This window comes from Tamandua tetradactyla, chromosome 24 (genome assembly GCF_023851605.1).
Source record: "Tamandua tetradactyla isolate mTamTet1 chromosome 24, mTamTet1.pri, whole genome shotgun sequence".
Taxonomy (NCBI): Eukaryota; Metazoa; Chordata; class Mammalia; order Pilosa; family Myrmecophagidae; genus Tamandua; species Tamandua tetradactyla.
The window spans coordinates 31,996,343-32,020,859 of NC_135350.1; the positions used below are offsets into that span (position 1 = coordinate 31,996,343).

The following is a 24,517-nucleotide window of genomic DNA, read 5'->3' on the forward strand; positions in this document are numbered from 1 at the left end:
TAATTAACAAATCCCTGATTTATAAATAAGTTTATTTATAATGATATTTACATAATAAAAACAAAACACATGAAACTCACAAGTTATACAAAGAAATCGATGTATAATAAAAACAGCAATATAGACTGACAGGCAAAAATTTAAAGAAAGGCTTAATAAGGAGTTAAATATTAAATAGACAATTTTACTTCTAAATTTCACTTTGTTACCCACACTTGAATTGGAATTGAATGGCTCTCTTCAGGAGGTCCTGTACTGGAAATTCTGGAATTGGTAAATTATATTTTGATAAGAGTTTAATGATATATTTCCATGCAGTACCTAATGCTGCCTCAATATGAAGTCACTTTCAGTCTGCTTTGAAGTGAAATAGCTTTATGTTTTAATCTGTTCTGCCAGGCTAGAAGAATGTCACCAACATTTTGCTGATACATGGAAATATGGCAGGAATAAACTATTATTTGAGAGTAAGGTGATCTGTAGCAGAAGTGACCGGGCAACAGTTTCAAGAAAAAAGCTAGGAGAGGGAAATCAATGAAAACATGCACAAGAATAGGCAGAGTAATAAGCACAATTAATGCAACTGGGAAATAAACAGAAGGAATTATCCATGGAACAAGGTAAGGATTTCTTTAGTTACTATTCACTGGAAAACAACTTAGTGCCTAGGCAAACAAATTTGTTTTAACAGAAGTACTTGAGAGGAAGAGCTGGGGGATATTAGTATATGGATTGCCACCTTTAAATTCAGGTTGAGTTCTTGCTGACAGTGGTGAACATCTGCTTCAAATAGCAATAAAAACTAAAGCTATATATAAACTATACAGCCGCATTATTTAAGCTAACATAATAAAAAAGAACTTCAAATGAGACAAGCAAAAAAAAAGGAGACATAAGCATTGTCAAATAAGGCACATGTAAAAATCTACACACATTATCCAGTGAAAGACAATATATATATATTTGGAGGTAGAAATAATTACAAAAATACTGACATTTCTAAAGCATTAGCATATTTGTTACAAACAATCACCAACTAATCCCCCATTCAGAAAACTGCTTTGTAAAATGATTATTCAACATCTTAAGGACTACATACTTGTGGCTTTTTTTGAAATTTCACAGGTGAGCATCTGGAGAATTCAGTTAGTGGCAAAAAAGTTGTCCATACTATGAGAAATGCAATATGGAAATTATAAAAAATTTATAAATGTTCATAAACCCCATGGTCATCATAATGTAAATGTCCTTGAGTGCACCAAGTTGATGTTTCCTCATCAATTAAAAATTCACAATTCTTATTTTACAGGCCCATTGAAGTTTTCAGTAATGTGGCTATATCTGCTGGCATACTTCCTTCATCACCTGCAAGTCAGAAAGTGGCATTAAAAGTCTAATAAAAATATTTTATTTTATAAAATAAATTCTCTAATTTCTTCTACCTTTGGTGACTTTCTAATCATCTCAAGGCCCACTTTGCTTCAATGTCTTCCTCTTTTAAAAACCTTCCTTAACTCCTACATAAAGGCTACTTCCTCTATGATTTTATCTATACTGTCAGCATAGCATGTATTTTATGCTTACAATCTACAAGTTATGGTTCTGATTTTTATCTATAGGTTTATATAGATAGATATAAATCGTATATACCATATTCATTTATATAGCACATTGTACTTATTCTTCTCATTTGCTAAATGAAAGAGAAGTATTTATGTTATGAAAATGCATAGGGAAAACAAGAAAAGAAAGCCACCAATCCCAACCAAACAGAAACAATTTAGACCTTTATATTTGGTTCAAAGATACAGTCACTGACCTAGACCCACCCCATACACATGAACAAAATTTTGAGTACAACCTACCATCAAGGATTAAATTACTTGCTGTGAATTACCTTTCTTCACTTAATGATTGTTCCATCTTTCAGTTAAATGGAATCCCAGTCTCTAGACACTTAAGAGGAATTATTTAAGATTTTCTGTGTGAAAACATTCTGTATCATGATGGTGTAGACTGTAGCCATCATTTATCAATTCAATGAAATTTTACTTGGAATATTTTTAGATGAACTGATTTTTTAATTTACTAGTTATTGACAATGGCACAGCTAGCAATACACACTGATGTTTGTTGACCTTTTGTATCTTTGTAACTACAAATAACTTATAACCAAGAATTATGAAAGCATTTTTATCTCTTCTTCTTTTTGTAGAAAACACACACAGGCACAGGAACACAAATATGTACAAATTTTCAAGGAGTTCATTGACACCCCTGCCTCCAAACCCAACCATGGATCTTACAACAGCCCATGAAACCTAAGAACATTTGTCCAAAATTAAATGATTCCACGAGTAAAAAATTAGGACAAATCCAAAATACAATACCACAAGAATACATATCTGCAAGGCAACAAGACTCTATTAAAATCAGTATCATTGGGAGGAACGCAAAAAGCAAAGGAAAGAAGGAAAAGGGTGAGGAGACTGTTCTAAATTTAAAGAAACTAAAGATAAAATTCAATAAAATGCAATGTACAATTCTGGATTCTGATTTTAAAAAACCTATAACATGTTAAGGGAACCACTGGAAAAATTCTGGATATGGAATACTATGATAATATCTAGAAATTATTGTTGACTTTATTAAGTGTAATAATCCTATTGTGGCAACTTAGAGGAATATGTTAAAATATTCAGAACGAAGTATTATGATACGTACAACTGACTTGGAAATGGTCCAGTGGGGAAAAAGGTAGTTGAAACAAATACTGGACGTATTACAACTGTTAAATCATTGTACTTTCATTCTTACTATGCTTTCAATATATTTGTATGAAAATTTCCATAATAAAAAGTTTTAAAAGGTAGAAAAATTAATACAATTAATCACATTAAGGGATATTAAAAAAAAAACAAAATTAAACACTGGCCCCCCAATTCTTACTCTAAAATGGTTGTTCTCTAATATTAGCATGTACCAGAATCACCTGGAGGGCTTGTTAAACCACACTGCCAAGAGTTTCTAACGCAGTAAGTGTAGGGTGGGGACTGAGAAACTGCACTCTGGCAATTTCCAGGTGATGCTGATGCGTCTGCTGGTTCAGAGACAGCACTTTGAGAACCACTAACACCAGCTCTAGAAACAAAAATCTGATAAACATAACTGAGAGCAATCACAGTCTTTACCTTTCATAGTTTCAAGGAAAAGGGGGCACACAGATTGTGCTAACTTGAAGCACTACACACGTACTAAAATATACCTTTGGTTTACACTGTGAGAGATGAAGGACATACATGAACTCTCATCAGTTTAGTGTCAAAATTATTAAATGAAATCAAATGCATAGCTGAAAATAAAATTATTATAGTTAAGCAATTAAATAAAAGACATTTATTTAGTGTACCATTTCTTTTTTGAAATAAAATATTGGGAAAAATTGGTATATAAATATTTAACAAGGTAAAGGACAAATATTTCCTATAGAAGGGAAGAGTGGTAACTAGAGGAAAAATTATTTATAATGAAACACTTTAAAGCCAACAGCCTGAGAGCATAGCTGAATCAAGTTTCTATTTTAACAAACACTTGAAGTAGAAAATAATGGGTAAACTTTTGGACTGAAGAGATTTATATAAATAAAAATAATTCACATAAACTATGTTTAAATATGATTGAATATACCCATCATCTGTGACCTCACTGAAGACCATTAAAATGTCATGAATAAAAGGGGGAGGGCACAAAACAAGAGAAAGAATTGGAATAAAGAACACTACAAAGAGAGCTATCAACAAATTTCGAAAGATGTAAAGTAGGTGTAAGACTGGAAATTGACTCACAGAAAGAGAAAGCAGAAAACTTAAGTATTTAAAATGGGAAATGCAGGTAAGGTTCACCATGCCCTGCACTCCTTGAAGTTCAGAAAATGGAGATAATGGATACTTCTGAAAGGTGGGGAACAGATGAAGCTAAAAACAGATCGAAAGAGAAAAGACTGCTTAAATCCTGTTCAGCAAAGCCAGCCAGTTACCTCCCAGAAGTACAAAATTAAAGGTATGCTCTTTTTCTTTTTTAAAGTTATCTTGTGGGGGTTTTATTATAGGTAAGTAAAAACTAGTGTGAGGAAAAATGACATTAAGAATCTCAATCTCTCTATAAAAATATATTGTTTTGGGTGGTGTGACGGTGGCTCAATGGCAGAATTCTCGCCTGCCATGCCAGAGACCCGGGTTCAATGCCCAGTGCCTGCCCATGCAAAAAAAAAAAGTTGTTTTGACTTGTATGGTAAGATTACCTCCAGGGTGTATATTTTTCTTCCATCAACAAAAGGTAAGAAAAGTATACCACCAGCTTTTTAAAAAATGCAACAAAGTTTGAACAAGAACAATCCTCCCTCCCTCACTTCTCAGCTGTGTCAATGCAGTGAGCTGGCTTAAACCACCTCTCCCCACCATGTGCACCACCCAAGAGACTGGAGAATCTCTCTCTGGGAACATGAACAAGCCTATGAGAAAAGCTCTGTGGTTATGACAGATGGGGATTTAACAATCAAACAGTTGAGTCCATGATTAATGAACTATTATGGCTCTATTTAGACTTACAGTTAGGACAAAAATAAAATCCATATGTATGGTATTTATCAGCAATTCAAATAAGAAAAATTAACCTAGGTATTTAATTGATCTACTACATTATAAAACTGACCTAACAAAATAATCAGGAAAAAAACAAAACCCAAATCTGGCTTTTATGTTCCCTCTATTGCTTCTGCTGGATAATCTGAAACTGACAAGTTCCCTCACCACACAAAGCAGGCTATGTTAATTGTTACGTTATGATTGTCCTACTTATCCTCATCCTTAAAGCTCTAACCCAACTGCTTTTTACTCAGTTCAAGTTCTCTAATGCCTACCTCCCAAGGGGCACAGTAATGTGAAATAAGTGCTGTACAGGTACGGCAAGTACTAATGTGATCATACATGCCTCCACCTCTCCTGTAAGATAGTTTAAAAGTTACTGATCCTATACAGTACTTAGAAAAATACATGGTATCATAAATATTCTATAGAAATGTGAAAAGTTGAAATAAACCATTATCAATATTTAGAATCATCCTATATCATAAGAAAAAAATTACTTTTACAGTGAAATTTAATATCAAATAAGAACAGCAAACTGCAAAACAATGCATTTTAATTTGTGTAAAACGGGGGAAGAACACATACACTTAATTACTTCTATTAGCATAAACTAACTGGTCACACTCCAAAAAGATAACATGTTACTGCTATAGGAAAGCTCAGTGATGGAGTGGGAAGGAAGCTTTGATATCTTTTATATTTTGAACTATATGAATGTATTATCTTTTCAATAACAGATAAATAAAAACTTTAAATTTATAAAAATTCGAAGATTATTACTTACAAGGGGTGGGTTGGGAAGAGGGCTTATGTGAGGGTTCTTTCTAGAGCCCAACTGTTTCAATCTGTAAACTTTAAATTATTAAATCTTCTAAAAAAAAAAGCACTTTTATCACACTGTAGTACAATAAATAATTACTAGTAAAAATGAAATTAATGTAAATGTTAGCAAACCTAATAGGTTAATATAATGCCATGTTTTAAACCACTGGTTTCATCTGATTACTTGAGTAGTTACTGCAAATCATAAATTTGTGGATTTGAACTTAATTTTATTTCTAGATACCTTGACGTAAGAGACAAGATTAAGAAGTGTAAGATACAGACTTTCTTAAAATCAAAGTGATTATATCAATTCTGGCAAAATTGATCTTTGTTATTGTAGCACTTCTGAAATGAGCATGCTTATCTTGTTCAAAGTCATCCCTAACCTAAAAGCCAGTTAAGAACTCAGGCCATCTTTGTTATCCCTTTGTAGTGCTAATTTGATTTGTTCTCATATAATCTGCTCCATAAGTACGTACTGAAGTTTCTGCTTACAGATAACTTACCTTCATCTACTGTGGTCATATCTTGTTCTAGTTTCAATTTCTGTTGGTTAATTTTTAGCATGGATTCTTCAATCGTCCCTTGGCTTATTAATTTTATAACTAGCACTTCTCTAAAAAATACAATATATGTACATTGGTTACACATACAAACTATATAAATTGCAGAGTTCAGTAAGAATGATTTTAAAATTATAAGACAAATGTCCTTAAATTTAAATTTTCCTTTTAGTCAAACTCCTTGAGATTGACATTTCTGAGCACATAACTTTTGAACACCCTTTCCCATGGATCCAAGAGAACAGAACAGAGTTAAAGATAGATATTTGTTTACTTTTAAAATTACTTATAAAACTGTATTAGAACAGTTCTGTGTTCAGATACAAATTTCATCAGAAAAAAAAAAAAACATGATTAGCTTACTGGGTTTCAAGAACTATTTCTGTCCAACCAATAAGGCAGCATAGTAAAATACAAAGAGTACCTGAGGTTTTAGCCCCTTTTCCAGTTTGCTAGCTGCCGGAATGCAACACACCAGAGATGGATTGGCTTTCAATAAAAGGGGATTTGTTTAGTTAACATATAGTTATATATAGTCCTTCAGAGAAAAGGCAGCTAACTTTCAACTGAGGTTCTTTCTTACATGGGAAAGCACAGGGCGATCTCTGCTGGCCTCCTCTCCAGACCTCTGGGTTCCAACAACTTTCCCTGGGGTGTTTTCTTTCTGCATCTCCAAAGACCTGGGCTGAGCTGGGAGTGCTGAGATGAGGTATGCTTAGCTGCTTTGGCTGTGTATGTTGAGCTCTCTCATTTAAGCACCAGCCAATTAAATCAAACATCATACATTGCAGCAGGCACGCCTCCTAGCCGACTGCAGATGTAAATCAGCAACAGATGAGGTTCATGTATGATTGGCTCATGTCCACAGCAATAGATCTAGACACATTCATCTGGCCAAGCTGACACCTGAACCTAACTACCACATGTCCACCCCTTGTCAACTTGGCAACTATACACATCACCTTAAACGATATTAAAGTGACAAAAATTTTCTTCTGGCAGTGGACTTTTTAATCTCAAAACAAGTTATCTGGTGCCAATATGCAAAGGAGGAACAGGTTTTCATTTCCATAGGGAGAAACTGGAAGGAACACAGGAGTCCTAAGACCCAAACAGTTGTGAAAACCTGCAGGGTAAACACCATTGGATTTCAGAGTCTGAAAGCCATTTATTCTTCAGCTTTAGAAAGTGGCTTTCCAAGGGCCTATGCAGTGGCCCACCTCTTTCCAAATCAACCTCAGGGAACACTGAGGAGACCACCTTTTTCTCGGCTCCACCCTCTCCAAGCACTGGAGCCACACCTAGGCTCTCTGCCATTTCCGGGGCACACGCTCAACCCCTCCATGTGGTGACAGCCAGGCTCTCCCCAGTCCCCAAGGAGTATGCTATACCTTTTCCAAGGCCTGAGGCAGCACAACTCTTCCACTGCAGTGGAGGTGGGAGACTCATCCTCGCCCTTCAGGGTAAACTCACCCTCTCCATGTATATAGGTGGGTCCACTCTCCTGGCCCGAGGTTTCTTGGCTTCAGACCCGAACTTCCATGGTTCTCACTCTGCAAACTCCAATTTATCCCTTTTGTGTCCCCCTTTGTCCAGACTGGCAGTGGTTCTGTTTACACCAACAGTCTCTTCAAGCACTCCAAGACTTCTCCATCATTCTCTTCACAGTTCCTCCAAAATCTTCCCCTTATCCATCCAAAAAACTGGTCCAACATGTCTGGTGTTTGCAAACTGCAGCAGCACCCCACTTCTCTGGTATCAAATCTGTTCTAGTTTGCTAGCTGCTGGAATGCAACACACCAGAGATGGATTGGCTTTCAATAAAAGGGGATTTATTTAGTTAACATATAGTTCTTCAGAGAAAAGGCAGCCAACTTTCAACTGAGGTTCTTTCTTACGTGGGAAGGCACAGGGTGATCTCTGCTGGCCTTCTCTCCAGGCCTCTGGGTTCCAACAACTTTCCCTGGGGTGATTCCTTTCTGCATCTCCAAAGGCCTGGGCTGAGCTGTGAGTGCTGAGATGAGGTATGCTGAGCTGCTTGGGCTGTGCTATGTTGAGCTCTCTCATTTAAGTACCAGCCAATTAAATCAAACATCATTCACTGCAGCAGGCACGCCTCCTAGCCGACTGCAGATGTAATCAGCAACAGATGAGGTTCACATGCCACTGGCTCACGTCCACAGCCATAGATCTAGACACCTCCACCTGGCCAAGCTGACACCTGAATCTAACTATCACAGTTCCACAATAGGTGCTAATAGTTAGTTCATAATGATTATGTCAATGTCCTTTTGGAAACACAGGAAAATACTCGACAAGAAAATATTAATTGTCTACTGTACATTTTAGTAGAGTTGAATTGAATTGTAACTATTTTCACCATTTTACAGACCCAAGCCAATGTCAAAATTAATCTTCACCTAAAATATGTATAGCTCAAGGGGAATAGGATAGGAATGGTGTGTGTATTACCAAGTATGTCTGGCCTTAATTGGTCTAAGAAGCAAGTCTTTTCAATTACTAAACTTTCTCAAAGGACCACTGATAATATTTTTATCCCCAAGAATTGCTGAATTTTGGGTTAGTTTGTTTCAATTACCAGAAAATCAACAGATTACATAGTGGAATTCATGTTTAACACTGCTGGCATGCTTTGCTGAAAAAATTAAAACTAAGGCAGGACATCCAAGAAACTACATTCTATACAAAATAAACTGGTACTTGATTAAAAAGAAATTTAATCTTAAAACACTTACTTAGTTTGGCCTACTCTATGGCATCTATCTTCTGCTTGTTTGTCATTGTAAGGATTACAATCAATATCGTGAAGTATAACAACATTTGCTGAAGTCAGATTTATTCCTAGTCCACCAGCTTTTGTTGATAGCAGAAACACAAAGATATCCATATCGGTATTGAACTCATCAATGAGATGAATCCTATAAGATTAACAAATCAAGTTAAATCTCACTAAAAAGTATGTATTATGGACATTAGAACTTTTTTTCCTGAAACTAAAAATGTAAAATAATAAAAACCAACAACTGAAACTTTGCTTTTTTTTTTTCCTACTGGTTAAGGTTTTAATAATATAATTAATTTGAAAACTTAAATTTTGAATGATGTAGAGTAACACAGAGTAACAAAGAGTATGCGTTCTAATCTTAGGCCACTAAATGTGTGTGGATTAGCCAGTGTGGATAAATCAGAATGAATGACTTCCTGTTGTTGCAAGCATCTGTCCTAGCATGTTTTTAAAAAATATACATATTTTTTTTATTTTTTATTTTTATTTTTTCTCTATATTATCATTTTCTTTTTCTGTTGTCTTGCTATTTTTTTCTAAATCGATGCAAATGTACTAAGAAATGATGATCATACATCTATGTGATGATATTAAGAATTACTGATTGCATATGTAGAATGGAATGATTTCTAAATGTTGTGTTAATTTTTTTTAAATTAATAATAATATAAAAAACACAGTGTAACAACTGCAAAACACAGAACTGTTAGGATTTTAATATTTTTAAGTTTGAATGTGAAATTGTTTAATGTAATTAAACTAAAAACTTATCTTTTGAAGGAAAAATACTTAAAGATGTAAATTCGTATTTTTGGCATTATAGTCCTGTGGCTTTACTACTGAATAACCTTTCCAATACACCAATTTCCTTTCTATACTATTGACCTCCTCAATAGCTCTCACTTTAATTCAACTATTCAAATTTGACTAATTCCTAAGGATTATTTTTTCATTTGCTTAATGACTTCCGGCTTATCTAAATCCTGGATATGGCTTTCTCATCTCTAACAGTCTCAGAGATCTTTCAGGACTACTACTGATAGGCAATCTGATGAACCCTCTCCCCTCCAAAAAACATCTACTCCAGATGGTCAAATCGTCTGAAGGTAATGATTTGAAGTAGGAACCTAAATTAAGACTCAAAGCAGTAAGATTCCACCAAATGATCTAGAAATTCAAAATTTTAACATTTATTACTACTTAGGATTAAGGTGGGGACAGATCTTCTGAAACTGAAGTATACCAACCTTTCAGAAATCTGGGTCTTTCCATCTAATCTGAGATATCTATGCTGATGATGTTTTAAGAGAACCTCTAAAATATCCAGCATCATAGTAAATTGGCTAAATAATACAACTCTATCACCCTGTGAAAATATGAATGTGGATTAGAAATATAGAAAAATAAAATTATACTACTCTAAGTCTTCATAAGTTTAAACAAGAGGAGTTTTACCCGCATCATGTTGACAACTTGGTGGCAAACTGACGGTTGATCAATTGCTTCTTTAATAAAAATCAAGTAATGATACATAAATTTCTCATTTTAGCTTATATATGAATAAATTACCTTAACTTCTCAACTTAATAGCTAAAATGTAAATCCTCAGTTCTGATTTTATGAACAGTTAAGCATTAGTTTTTTAGCTGAAAAAAGTTTAAATACTATACAAATACTGTTCGGATTGTAATATTAACATATTTAAGCTATTTCACATATATATATATATACTGCATTAATTACTTACATACAATAAGTATTTAACAAATAATATACCATAAATAGTAATTTTCAAGCAATCATATACATTTTCACCTTTGAATTAATAACAATTAAGACTTTTTAAAAAAATCAATACAAAGATGTAGTCTACTATAGTCTATTGTTCTGAAGTTCTACAGAGAAAAACAGTCAGGAAAATATATGTCCAAATACATTTAAAAAAATGCTAAAAACATTAGATTTTAGAAGAATGTAAAACACAGACTAAGACGGCAAAAATTAGGACTTAATTGAGAAAATACAGAATGAATACCGTTCCATTTTAATACCTTCTGTTTCAATTCAGATAAGATGTATCCCAAAACTCGGAATTTTCCAGAATCTAAAATCAAATCCATGTCTAATTGGAAGTTATTAATATGTCGATATTGTTTACAAAGTATGTGCAGTTCAAAGTCTGTCATAACTTCCATATCTTCAAAGATCAGATCAGGATTAGCCTCACAATGTGTAGGTTCCTTTAAAAAAAAAAATCACTTCGAAATGAAAATTTATCAGATCAATTTATTACAATTGTTCACATCTGATAAAACTCCTAAATCACTGAACATTTTAGTGCAGAAGATTCATCTAAGGAAGTTAACAATCATTTTCATGGCATAATAATGGGGAAAATACTCCTTATCTTGGTAGAGAAAACACACTGAAATATTTACTGATAAAATATTACTATGGTTCACAATAATTCTGGGAGAGGGATAGGAGTTATAAACAAAACAAGAGTAGTTTCATTATCAGATGAAAACTTTAGGAGATGGGTTCATTATATAATTCTATTTTTTACATATGTTTGAGATTTCCTATGTAAGTTTCAATGAATATAAACATTTTTAACACAGCAAATGGTTCTTTTAACACTAAGATCTGTAAGGAAAAATAAGAGTCAGGTGCTAAGGGAGAATGAGGCAGAAATAAAGAGCAATGGCTAAAACTGTAAAGATGAAATACAATAAAAAAGAAGTTAAATGAAAAAAATAAGCAGGGGGGAAAAATGACACCAACCAGAATATAAAACCTGAAGGATCTTTACTCAGACTTCCATAATGTCCTACATTTATGTCTTAGGTTATATTCTAGGTTCTTAGACATTAATGAAGTGCATTACGGAAGCGTAGATCAGGAGCTGGCAATTTTTTCTTTAAAGGTTGAGAAAAATAACAAGTTGATCAGTCTCAACAAACTAATTCTGCCATTGCTGTGAGAGGGCAGGCACAAAAACATATAAACAAAGGGATTTGGCTGTGCTATAATAAACTTTATTTATAAAACCAGTGTGGCTGGATTTGCCCCCATTTCAGTACCAGAGTTTGCTGATCCCTGATCTGGATTACTGGCCTTTGCTTGGCTCTATGTTCCCCCCAAATTATCTTGACCTTTGTCTTAAAAATGTTTTTTCTTAAGATGTATTAGGTTTGGCAATTTTATTTTTAGCCCAATGATTTAACCCAACTGCCTAACATTTTGGCATTAACAAAATATACAGAAACCCTCAAATGTAGTCAACAGAGTGAATGGCCGAGGAAGGAGACAGCAGTTATGAAGACCAGCACTACACCCTCCCCAACAGGTGGGTTCCCAGATGCCCAACTGTGTGGCACTGGCTCCAGACCAGCTGCCTCAAAACAATACTCCAGTAGTGTTGCCCATCAGAGCCATGGAGAACATCCTCAGCTTTATGTCCTATGACAAAATTAGCCAGCCCTGCCCGGTTTGTAAAAGAATGGACTTGGACTGCCAGAGAATGTTGAATCAGGGATTTCTGAATACCACAATCTATGTCAAAAACAAGTTAGATCACAACTCTCAAGGAGAGAGTCAGGAAGGAGAAAACATCCACTTGTTTGTCATGCAAATATCCCTGCTGCTATTGAAACAAGTCTTATCATTGTTAAATATAGCTTTCATGAGGTATGTGACTCCAATCTCTGTTGTGTCACCCCAGGAAACATGACTGATGAAATTTATAGTGTGTTAAGATATGTTAATTCAACTACAGCCCCTCATCAAACTCAAGATGTACTTCAAGAGTTAAGAGAGAGGGTGCGGCAAGATGGTAGTGTAGGGAGAAGTGGAATTTAGTTAGTCCTCTGGAGCAGCTAGTAAATAGCCAGGAACTGTCTGGAACAACTGTCTGGGGGACATCTGTGATCAGACATACATCGTACAGTAGTCTGGAACCAAGATCACACCACAGAACTGTAAATAAAGCTCGCAAAATGAGGAGGTTGGTGCCCCTTCCCCAAAGGCACAGCAGGCTCTCTCGGAGACTTTTCCATGGGGGAAAAAAAGCACTCTCTACTAGGAGCAAGGGAAGGTAGCTCAACTAAGCTTCAACTGTGGTTTTAATGAATAAATGTGAACAGCTGAATACAAGCTCTGAGCATAGAAAGCAGGAAAGTAACCTTCTGGTCTCTCCCAGCAGACAGGAGATAAGGCTGATGAGGAAAAAAAAAAAGAAAACAAAAAAACAAAAAGCCAAAACCCAGGCTTTTGGAGTTGACCAAGCTCAGTATAGGGAAAAGGGCTATGCCCCAAGAAAAGGGGCACACAAAGCTGGGTACCAATTCCAGCCCCTGGAGCGACAGCCCTCCTTCAGAAAATCGAGGCCCAGGGTTGGGAATCATAAACAGCTTAAGCTTGTCTTCCACATCAGCCTCTGTCACAGCATTTCCCAAAAGAATAGATATGAAGAGACTTACTTAATAATCAGATTGTCAAATGTCAAAGGCAAAGAGAATTCTGAAAGCACCAAGAGAAAAGTAATTCATCATATACAAGGGAAACACGATAAGACTTGTGTTAGTTAGATTCAGTTGTCAACTTGGCCAGGTGAGCATACCTGATTTTGTTGCTGCAGACATAAGCCAACGGTACATGAACCTCATCTGCTGCCAATTACATTGGCAGTCAGCTAGGAGGTGTGTCTGCTGCAATGAGTGACGTTTGACTTAATTGGCTGGTGCTTAAATGAGAGAGCGCAATTGTAGCACAGCTAGCAGCTCGGCATTCCTCATCTCAGCACTAGCAGCTCAGCCCAGGCCTTTGGAGATGCAGAAAGAAATCACCCCAGGGAAAGTTGTTGGAACCTAGGGGCCTGGAGAGAAGACCAGCAGAGACCATCCTGTGCCTTCCACATAAGAAAGAACCTCAGTGGAAAGTTAGCTGCCTTTCCTCTGAAGAACCAACAAAATAAATCCCCTTTTATTAAAAGCCAATCCATCTCTGGTGTGTTGCATTCCGGCAGCTAGCAAACTAGAACAAGACTATATGCAGATTTCTCAGCAGAAAGCATGGAAGCAAGAAGGCAGTGGTATGATATATTTAAGATATTGAAAGAGTAAAACTTCCAACCAAAAATTCTATAGCTAGCAAAACTATCCTATTTTCAGACAGACACTTAAAAAGTTTGTGAACAAGAGACCTGCTCTACTAGAAATACTATACGGAATCCTACAGGCAGATAGGAAAAGACAGATGAGAAAGGTCTTGAGAAGAGGGTTGAAATGAAGACTATGAATAATGGTAAAAAGAGAGAGAAAAAAATCAGAATAAAGTCATGACCCATGCAGCAGCATGGATGAACCCTGAGGACACAAGGTTGAGTGAAATTAGCCAGAAACAAATGGACAAATACTGTAGGTCTCTTAATACGAACCAACATAAAGGACAGAACACTAAGAGTTAAAGAGCAGAGGTTATTATAATTACATGGAATAAAACGGATTGAGATTTTTGTTGATTAAGTATGATGCCCTGATACATCCCAGAGTAATTAGGGCAGGGAAAAAAAAAGTATTTGCCAAGCCCCCTTAAGAGATGGGAGAAAGGAGGAAATATTAAATTTCCCCATTTGGGGAATTCCTGATATTCTTGCAAGCAACTGGGGATAACCAATTTAACAGGCTAAGCCCTCTCTCATGGGGCCTGCCTTTATGGAACTTATTTCTGCAAAGGAGAAGCTAAGACTACTTATAATAATGCCTGAGAGTCACCCCCAGAGAACCTCTCCTGCTGTTCAGATGTGGTCTCTCATTCTCTCCAAGTCAACAAGGCACGTGAACTCACTATCCTTGCCCTTACGTGGGACAGGACTCCCAGGGCTATAAATCTCCCTCGTACATGGGACATGATTCTCACGAATAAGCCAGGATCCAGCATCATGGGATTGAGAAAGCCTTATTAATAAGAAGCGGAAAGAGAAATTAGGCAAAATAAAGGTTCAGTGGCTGAGAAATTTAACAGTCGAGAGGTCATTCAGAGCATTATATGATATCCCTGTTCAGTTTTTAGTGTATTAAGATACCTAGAAGGAAACACCTGAAAATGTTGAACTGTATTCCAAGTAGCCTTGATTTTAGAAGATGACTGTATAACTATATACCTTTTAGAGTGTAACTGTTTGATTGTGAAAATCCTGTGGCTGACATTCCCTCTATTCAGGGTATGGACAGATGAGTAAAAAAAATAAGGAAAAAAAAATAATGGGGGGAGGGGGATACAGGGTAAAAAATATTGGGTAGATTGCAATATTGTGGTCACAAACAGGGAGGGGTATGGGCTATGGGATGTATGGAGTTTTTCATCTGGAGCAATGCAAATGTTCTAAAAATGATCACAGTAACGAATACAAAACTATGTGATGAAATTGTGAGCCACCGATTGTATACTTTGGATGGACTGTACGATGCATGACGATATCTCAATTAAAAAAAAAAAACAAATTATCAGGAGATAGAAAGAGGGTAGAGATTGGGCCTTTGATCCTGTAGGAGCACAAAGTTTTCAACAGGATTTATTATAAAGATCCAGAAATGAATAATCTAAGTACACTGAACAAAGCTAAGTGTGAGTATGGTGGAAAGAGAAAGGACAGGGACATGTATAACAACAGTAGGAACTATAGAAGATAGAGACTGGGAATGTGTAACTTAACAAAACCTAGTGTGCACAAGGGGTGATTAAATGTACATATATAAGGACGTTTTCACATGATGGAGAACAAATGAATGCCAACAGTGCAAGGTGTTGAAAACGGCATGGTATACAGAAAAAAACACAATGCAAACTACAGTCTGTACTTAATAGTAACATTGCCATATGTTTCCATTAAATGTAACAAAGGCAGTATGCCAAAGCTAAATATCAACAAGAGAGGATATAAGGCAGTACACTATAGGATGCTTGATGGTATCATTACTCCTTTGTATTTTATTTTTTATTCTTCATTTTTTGAATAAAGAGTTTTATTCTACACTCTTTGAAGAAATGGAAATGTGCTCCTATAGACTGTGGTGATTAATGCATAATTGCATGACTATACTGAGATGTGCTGATTATTTGCTAAGAATAGATTATATAGTGTATGAATAAAACTTAAAAAAATAAACAGGAAGATATAGTGTTGGAGAAAATGTGGAGACAGAAATGTACTGATTCTTGGTTCGTAGGGAAGGAGAACAGTGTCTTCTGGAGGGCAGTGTGGTGGTTCCATAGGAGGCTAAGAATAGGGCTGTCATATGATCCTGCAACCTCTTATTAGGTATATATTAGGAAGAACTGAAAGCAGGGACATGAATGAACTTTCTCACACTAGGGTTTATGGTGGCAGTATTCACAACCTTCAAGGAGTGGAGGTGGCCTAAGGATGCGTGACTGATGAAAAGAAGGGTGGACTGTGGTGTGTGTATGGTGTGTGTATACGTACAATGTAATATTGAACAGCTGCAAGACGGAAATAAAGTTGTGAGGCATGCAAATAGGTGAATTAACCTTGAGGGCAGTATATTGAGAAATAAGCCAAGAACTAAAAGATACTATAATGACTCACTAGTATGGACTAACTATATTCCAGAGCACAGGTTATCACTGCAAGGTTTATTGTAAATGTTCCCAGATTGTAACCTCTTACAGCAGTCACATCTATTTCTGAGTTGTAACTATTATTTCTAAATTCTGAGATGCTGAACTCTTTGTTTATAAGTCATTCCTTGGATTTGGGTTTCTGTGTGACATTTGAGACTCAGCGCTAGAGTTCTGCAGCTATGAAAGTCAGCATTACCCCATACAGCAACTGTTAAAAGGTGGAAAAAAATATCAAACTTCACAGATTATGAATGAAGCTGATATGGTTAGAACTAAAGTAAATCAGACTAAAGTGTAAAAGATGATATTGACTGTATTTTAAAACTTCAGCATTTGTGTGAGTACAAAAGAGGAGATATTTATTTGGTGTAAAATTTATAATTTCTGTAGCACACTATCTAATTTAACTTCAGTGGTCAGTTTATTTGAACACTGTAATTACATGGAACCTTGAACAGGGAGTGAGATTTTGTTGGTTTGTATAGGTTTGTGAGATGCCCTGATACATCCTAGAGTAATCTGGGAAGAAGATAAAAATGTATTTACAAAGTTTCCTTGTGGGACTGGGAGAAAATGTGGAAATATTAAACTTCTCCACCTGGGGAAGACCTGATATTCTTGTAAGCATGGGGGATAGCCATTTAATAGACCAAGTCCTCCATCCTGGGGCCTGCCCTTATAAAACTTATTCCTGCAAAGGAGAAGCTAAGCTCTTAAGGCCTATGAGTCACTTCCAGAGAATATGTTTTGTTGCTCAGATGTGGCCTCTCTCTCTAAGCCAACTCCACAAGTAAATACCACCCTCCCCTCTATGTGGGACATGACTCCCAGGGATGTAAATATTCTGGCAACATGGGAACTGAGCCTGGGGGATGAGCCTGGCTCTGGCATCAAGGATTTGGAAAGACTTAACAAAAGGGGGAACAGAAATGAAACAATGTTTCAGTAGCTGGGAGATTTCAAATAGAGCTGAGAGGTCATTCTGGAGGTCATTCTTATGTATTACATTATATAGATACCCCTTTTCAGTTTTTTGGTGTTTTAGGGAACTAGATGGAAATGCCTGAAACCATTGAACTGCAGTCCAGTAGGTCTTGATTTTGTAAGATGATTGTATAAGAACATAGCTTTTATGGTGTGACTATGTGACTGTGAAAATCTCGTGGTTTACACTCCCTTTATCCAGTGAATGGACAGATGAGTAAGAAAATAGAGAAAAAAAATTAAACAATAGGGGGATGAAGGGTATGTGATGTTTTGGGTGTTCTTTTTAATTCTTATTTTTATTGTTTATGGAGTAATGAAAATGTTCACAAATTGATTGTCATGATAAACATACATATGATGATACTGTGAACCATTGATTAAGTGATTAAGTGTATACTTTGGATGATTATATATGAATATATCAGAATAAAACTGCATTTAAAAAAGGGATGAGTTAAGATTGTTTCCTCCATGACAATGGAATATTTTCTTGAGAAGATTTTTCCAATTCTGAAGAGGAAATTTTTCCAATTCAGGATCAGATGTGTCTGGAAGACTCATGGGCTCTCCCTAAGTCCCAGAGTCTTCAGCAGCCATAACAACATGTTTAACAACGTGCTTTTTTTTTTCCAAGCACAACCCTTCAAGACAAGATGTTACCAAATTCCAGCAGCAGATTGAAATAAATGGTGCTGATGTGACTGTTTTCCTGTGCACATTTCTGAGCTTTGTGCCATAGTGCAAAAACAGCTTCAAGAGCAGAACAGGAGACTGATAGAATAGACCCAGATCATAGGTGAACAAAATGCAGGTTGGCAGAGCTGTAATGCAAATTGCAAGAAGTAATGGAAAGCACATGAGGAAACTCCTTAGGATCTGGGCGGAAAGAGAAATCTCCTCAGAAACAAAAAGTAAATTGGAATGTGGTTCTAGCTCTAACCACATTGTTCTACCTCAGAAACAAATAGTAAACTGGAATGTGGTTCTTTTAAAGGAAGAAGTGGCTTGTAAGTAGTTATGCATATCAGGACGCTGTGGACAACATGCAATCTCTTCAGGTTTCCAGGATTTCAAAATACAATTTAATGTGAACTCTTGTGGTTTTAATATCCTTTTCCCAATTCTCCTCGTACTGATGCTCAGAATCTTTTTACTTTGCAATAGATTTGTACTAACCAGACCTGTTTTATCATGTTGCTGAGTTAATGTTTTTTCCTGTGCAGCTAATATTTAAAGTAAGTTTGTTTGTTTCTGCAAATATGCACATTATATACAGATCTTAATCTCAATCTTGACAGACTAGGAGTTAAGTTTAAATACAGAACATGTCCTGTTCAAATGAAAGGAAAGACTTTTTTTAAATGGACAGTATCTTTTCTTCTTCTTTTTTAAAAAGAGGGGTAATTTTTGTTGTAAGTGACACTTGGTTAATAAGTGTCTGGAATATCTGAAAAGTAGTTAATGTTTTTTGGTATTGAAGTAATGGTAACTAAAATGGACTTTCAGGGGTGGGCCACAGTGGCTCAGCAGGCAAGAATGCTTGCCAGGCATGCCAGAGGACCCGGGTTTGATTCCTGGTGCCTGCCCATGTAAAAAAAAAAAAAAACAAAAAAAAACACGTCTAAAATGGACTTTCAACAGTACTGACTGTAGAAGAGGCTTCTACAGAATTGATATTATACTTTATAAATGATTGGTAAATTGTTATATATATGTTTTCTGAACTCTTTTGAGGCCATGTCCTACATCTGCATGGTTAGATGCAGGCACTGCCTAGTTAGCTCATTAGAAAGCTGTTACTTTATGGGATGCCTAATTAAAAAAGAAGAAAGGAGTAAAAATCAAGGAATTAACTGTTCACTTAGAAGAACTAGAGAAAGAACAGCAAACTAACCCCAAAGCAAACAAAAGGAAAGAAATAACGAAGCTTAGAGCAGAAATAAATGAAATTGAGAACAGGAAAACAATGGAAAAAAAAAAAATCAATAAAATGAGAAGCTGTTTTTCTTGTTTTTTTTTGAGAAAATCAATAAAATTGATGGACCCTTAGCTATGCTGATGAAAGAGAAAGAGAGAGAGGGAGAGGATGCCAATAAGTAAAATCAGAATGAGGAAACATAATCACTGACCCGCAGAAATAAAGGAAGTAATGAAAGGATATTATGAGCAACTATATGCTGATAAACTAGACAATGCAGATGAAATGGTCAACTTCCTAGAAAAACATAACCAACCAATAATGACTCGAGAAGAAATAGACAACCTCAACAAACCAATCACAAGAGACTGGATCAGTCATTAAGAAACTCCCAAAATGAAAAGTCTAGGACCAGATGGCTTCACATCAAGTATTCAAGAAAGAATTAATACCAATCTGGCTCAAACTCTTCAAATAAAAAAAAGGAAAAGGAAGGAAAGCTACCTAACTCAGTCTAGGAAGCCAACATCACCCTCATACCAAAGCCAGACAAAGATACTACAAGAAAAGAAAATTATAGACCAATCTCTCTAATGAATATAGATGCAAAAATCCTCAACAAAATAATTGAATCCAGCAGCATATTTAAAGAATTATACACCATAATCAAGTTGGATCTATTCTTGGTATGCAAAGCTGGTTCAACATAAGAAAATCAATTAATGTAAGACACCATATCAACAAATCAAAGCAGAAAAACCACATGATCATCTCGGTTGATGCAGATAAGGCATTTGACAAAATTCAACATTCTTTCCTGTTGAAAACACTTCAAAGGATAGGAATAGAAGGGAACTTCCTCAAAATGATAAAGGGAATATATGAAAAACCCACAGCTAACATCATCCTCAATGGGGAAAAACTGAAAACGTTCCCCCTAAGATCAGGAACAAGACGAGGATGTCCACTAGCACCACTGTTATTCAACACTGTGTTGGAAGTTCTAGCCAGAGCAATTAGACAAGAAAAAGAAATACAAGGCATCAAAACTGGAAAGAAGTTAAAACTCACTGTTTGGACATAATATGATACTATATGTCAAAAACCCTGAAAAATCCACAGCAAAATTACTAGAGCTAATAAATGAGTACAGCAAAGTGGCAGGTTACAAGATCAACACTGAAAAATCTGTAGTGTGTCATACACTATTAATGAACAATATGAGGGGGAAATCAAGAAAACAATTCCATTTACAATTGTGCCTTCCATGATTTTCTTTTTTGTATGGGCAGGACTGGGAATCAAACCCAGGTCTCCAGCATGGCAGGCGAGAACTCTGCCACTGAGCCACTGTGGCCCACCCTTCCAGAACTTTTTAGCAGTTTTTTGTAGTTTTCTGTGTATTGGTCTTTTGTATCCTTAAATTTATACCTAAATATCTGATTCCTTTGGTTTCCATTTGTCATGGTTAGAGACAGGTGTCAACTTGGCCAAGTTGTGGTACCTGTTCTTCTGATTGGGCAAGCGCTGGCCTGTCTGTTGCAATGAGGACATTTCATAGGATTAGGTCATGATCACGTTAGCTACATCCACAGCTGATTCCATTTGTAATCAGCCAAAGGGGAGCGTCTTCTGCAATTAGTGATGCTAAATGCAATCATGGGAAGCCTTTTAAGGAGGACTCAGAGGAGACAGGCTGCATTCCTGCTTTGGCTGGTGAGCCTCTCCTGTGGAGTTCATCCAGGCCATCCATTGGAGTCATCGGCTTCGGAACATGCCCTGTGGATTTTGGACTCTGCCTTCCTACGGTCACGTGAGACACTTTCATAAATTTTATATTTGCAAGTGTTCCCTGTTGATTCTGTTTCTCTAGAGAACCCTAACTAATACACCATTGTAAATGGAAAAACCAATAGCTAAATTTATTTGGAAAGGAAAGGTGCCCGGAATAGCTAAAAATATCTTCAGAAAGAAAAATAAAGTGGGTGGTCTCACACTACCTCACTTTAAAACACATAACAAACCTACAGTGGTCAAAACAGCATAGTACGGATTTAGAAATAGATATACTGACCAATGGAATTGAGTTGTGTGTTCTTAAAAAGACCCTCTCATCTATGGAAAACTGTTCTTTGATAAGGTGGTCAAGCCAACCCATCTGGGACAAAATAACCTTTTCAATAAATAGTTTTTGGAGAACTGGATATCCTTATACAAAAGAATGAAAGAGGATCTATATTTCACACCCTCCACAACAGTCAACTCAAAAGGGATCAAAGACCTAAACATTAGAGTTAAGACCATAAAATTTTTTAAAGAAAATGTAGAGAAATATCATACAAAACTAGTAACAGGAGTCAATTTCCTAGACCTTATACCTAAAGCATAAGCACTGAAAAAAGAAATAAATAAATGGGATATGCTCAAAATCAAACACTTTTGTGCATCAAAGAACTTTGTCAGGAAAGTAAAAAGGCAGCCTACACAATGGGAGACAATATTTGGAAACCACATATTGGATAAGGGTTTAGTGTCCAGAATACCTAGAGATTCTTCAACTCAACAACAAAAGGGAAACACAATTAAAAAATGGGTAAAAGATACAAACAGACACTTCTCAGAAGAGGAAATACCAATGGATAAAAGGCACAAGAAAAGATACTCAACTTTAGTAGCTATTAGGGAAATGCAAATCAAAACCATAATGAGCAGCACACCCCAAACAGAATAGATCCAAGTAGACGTACTCTAAGACACTTATTAATCAGAATGTCAGATGTCAAAGAGAAAGAGAGAATCTTGAAAGCAGCAAGAGAAAAACAATCCATCACATACAAAGGATACCCAATAAGAGTAAGTGTAGATTTCTCAGCAGAAACCATGAAGGCGAGAAGACAGTGGGATGATATATTTAAGACACTAAAAGAAAAAAACTGCCAACCAAGAATTCCATATCCAGCAAAACTGTCCTTCAAAAATGAGGGGGAAATTAAAACATTTTCAGACAAAAATCATGCAGAATTTGTGATCAAGAGACTGGCTCTGCAAGAAATACTAAAGGGAGCACTAGAGACAGATAGGAAAAGACAGGAGAGAGAGGTGCAGAGAACAGTGTAGAAAAGAAGACTATCAGTAAAGGTAAAAAGAAGAAAAATTAGATATGACATATAAAATCCAAAAGGCAAAATGGTAGAAGAAAGTATTGCCCTTACAGTAATAACACTAAATGTTAATGGATTAAACTCCCCAATCAAAAGACATAGACTAGCAGAATGGATTAAAAAATAGGACCCATCAATATGCTGTCTACAGGAGACGCATTTTACATCCAAGGATAAACATAAATTGAAAGTGAAAGGTTGGGAAAAGGTATTTCATGCAAACAACAATCAGAAAAGAGCAGGAGTAGCTATACTAATATCCAACAAATTAGACTTCAAATGTAAAACAATTAAAAGAGCAAAAAAGGACACTGTATTAATAAAAGGAAAAATTCAACAAGACATGACAATCTTAAATATTTAGGCACCAAGCCAGAATGCTCCAAAAATACATGAGGCAAACACCGAAAACACTGAAAAGAGAAATGGTAGAATAGACACATCTACCATAATAGCTGGAGAGTTCAATTCCCCATTCTCATCAATGGACAAAACACCTAGACAGAGGATCAATAAAGAAACAGAGAATTTGGGTAACACAATAAATGAGCTAAACTTAACAGACATTTATAGAACATTACACCCCACAACAGCAGTATACAACTTTTTCTCAAGTGTTCATGGATCATTCTCAAGGATAGATCATATGCTGGGCCACAAAGCAAATCTCAATAAATTTAAAAAGACTGAAATCATACAAAAAATTTTCCCAGATCATACAGGAATGAAGTTGGAAATCAATAACAGGCAGAGGGCCAGAAAATTCACAAATATATGGAGGCTCAACAACACACTCTTAAACAACTAATGGGTCAAGGAAGAAATTACAAGAGAAATCAGTAAATATCTCAAGGCAAATGAAAATGAAAACATAACATAAAAATTTATGGGATGCAGCAAAGGCAGTGCTAAGGGAAATTTATTGCCCTAAATGCCTATATTACAAAGGAACAAAGAGCAAAAACCGAGGAATTAACTGTCCAATAGGAAGAACTAGAGAAAGAAGAGCAAACTAAACCCAAAGCAAGCAAAAGGAAAGAAATAATGAAGATTAGAGCAGAAAGAAATGAAACTGGAACATGAAAACAATTGAGAAAATCAACAAAACCAGAAGTTGGTTCTATGAGAAAATTAGTAAGATTCATGGATCCTTAGCGAGGTTGACAAAAACCACAATGAGATATCATCTGACACCCACAGCAAAAAAAAACACACAGTAAACAACAAGTGCTGAAGAAGATGTGGAGAAAGAGGCATACTTATCTACCGTTGGTGGGATTGCAAAACGGTACAACCACTCAGGAAGGTATTTTGGTGGTTCCTCAGGGGACTGAGTATAGAGTTGCTGTATGATCCAGCAATCCCACTACTAGGTATATATACAGAGGAACTGAAGGCAAGGGCACAAACGGACATTTGCACACCAATGTTTACTGCAGCATTATTTACAATTGCCAAGAGATGGAAACAGCCCAAATGTCCATAAACAGAAGAGTGGTTATACAAGCTCTGGTATATACATACAATGGAATATTATGCAGCTGTAAGAGAGAATAAAGTCATGAAGCATGTGACAAAATGGATGAAACTTCAGGACCTTATGCTGAGTGAAATTAGACAGAAACAAAAGGACAAATAATGTATGGTCTCACTAATATGAACTAACATAAATGAGTGAGTTTTGAGAGTTGAAGTTAAGAACACAGGTTATTAGCTGAAGGAATACAGACTGTACAACAGGACTGATTGTAAAAATTCAGAAATAGCACAATACTACCTGATTGTAGGACAATAATATAAATACACTGAATGAAGCTGAATATGAGTATGATTGAGGGAGAACGGCTGGGGGCACATATGAAACCAGAAGGAAAGACAGGATAAAGACTGAGACAGTACACTTAGGAATACCCAAAGTGGACAATGATAGTGATTAAATGTAAAAATAAAAACACGTTTTGGCATGA

At 36.0% G+C, this 24,517-nt stretch overlaps 2 protein-coding genes across 7 annotated transcripts in view; one reads left to right on the forward strand and one right to left on the reverse strand.

Annotated features, from left to right (window-relative positions):
• Positions 1 to 1,396, forward strand: part of HPGDS (hematopoietic prostaglandin D synthase) — a 63,739-nt gene extending 62,343 nt beyond the window's left edge. For all 3 annotated transcript variants that reach the window (XM_077142852.1, XM_077142853.1, XM_077142854.1), the window contains one exon: positions 1,310 to 1,396. The gene's annotated coding sequence lies outside the window, so the exon portion shown is untranslated. The remainder of the gene's footprint in view (positions 1 to 1,309) is intronic.
• Positions 14 to 24,517, reverse strand: part of SMARCAD1 (SNF2 related chromatin remodeling ATPase with DExD box 1) — a 93,088-nt gene continuing 68,584 nt past the window's right edge. For all 4 annotated transcript variants that reach the window (XM_077142850.1, XM_077142847.1, XM_077142848.1 and 1 more), the window contains 5 exons: positions 10,892 to 11,080; positions 10,088 to 10,206; positions 8,791 to 8,973; positions 5,978 to 6,087; positions 14 to 1,365 (listed from right to left, as the gene is read on the reverse strand). In XM_077142850.1, coding sequence (XP_076998965.1) covers positions 1,304 to 1,365; positions 5,978 to 6,087; positions 8,791 to 8,973; positions 10,088 to 10,206; positions 10,892 to 11,080 — 663 coding nt within the window. In that variant the 3' untranslated portion in view covers positions 14 to 1,303. The remainder of the gene's footprint in view (positions 1,366 to 5,977; positions 6,088 to 8,790; positions 8,974 to 10,087; positions 10,207 to 10,891; positions 11,081 to 24,517) is intronic.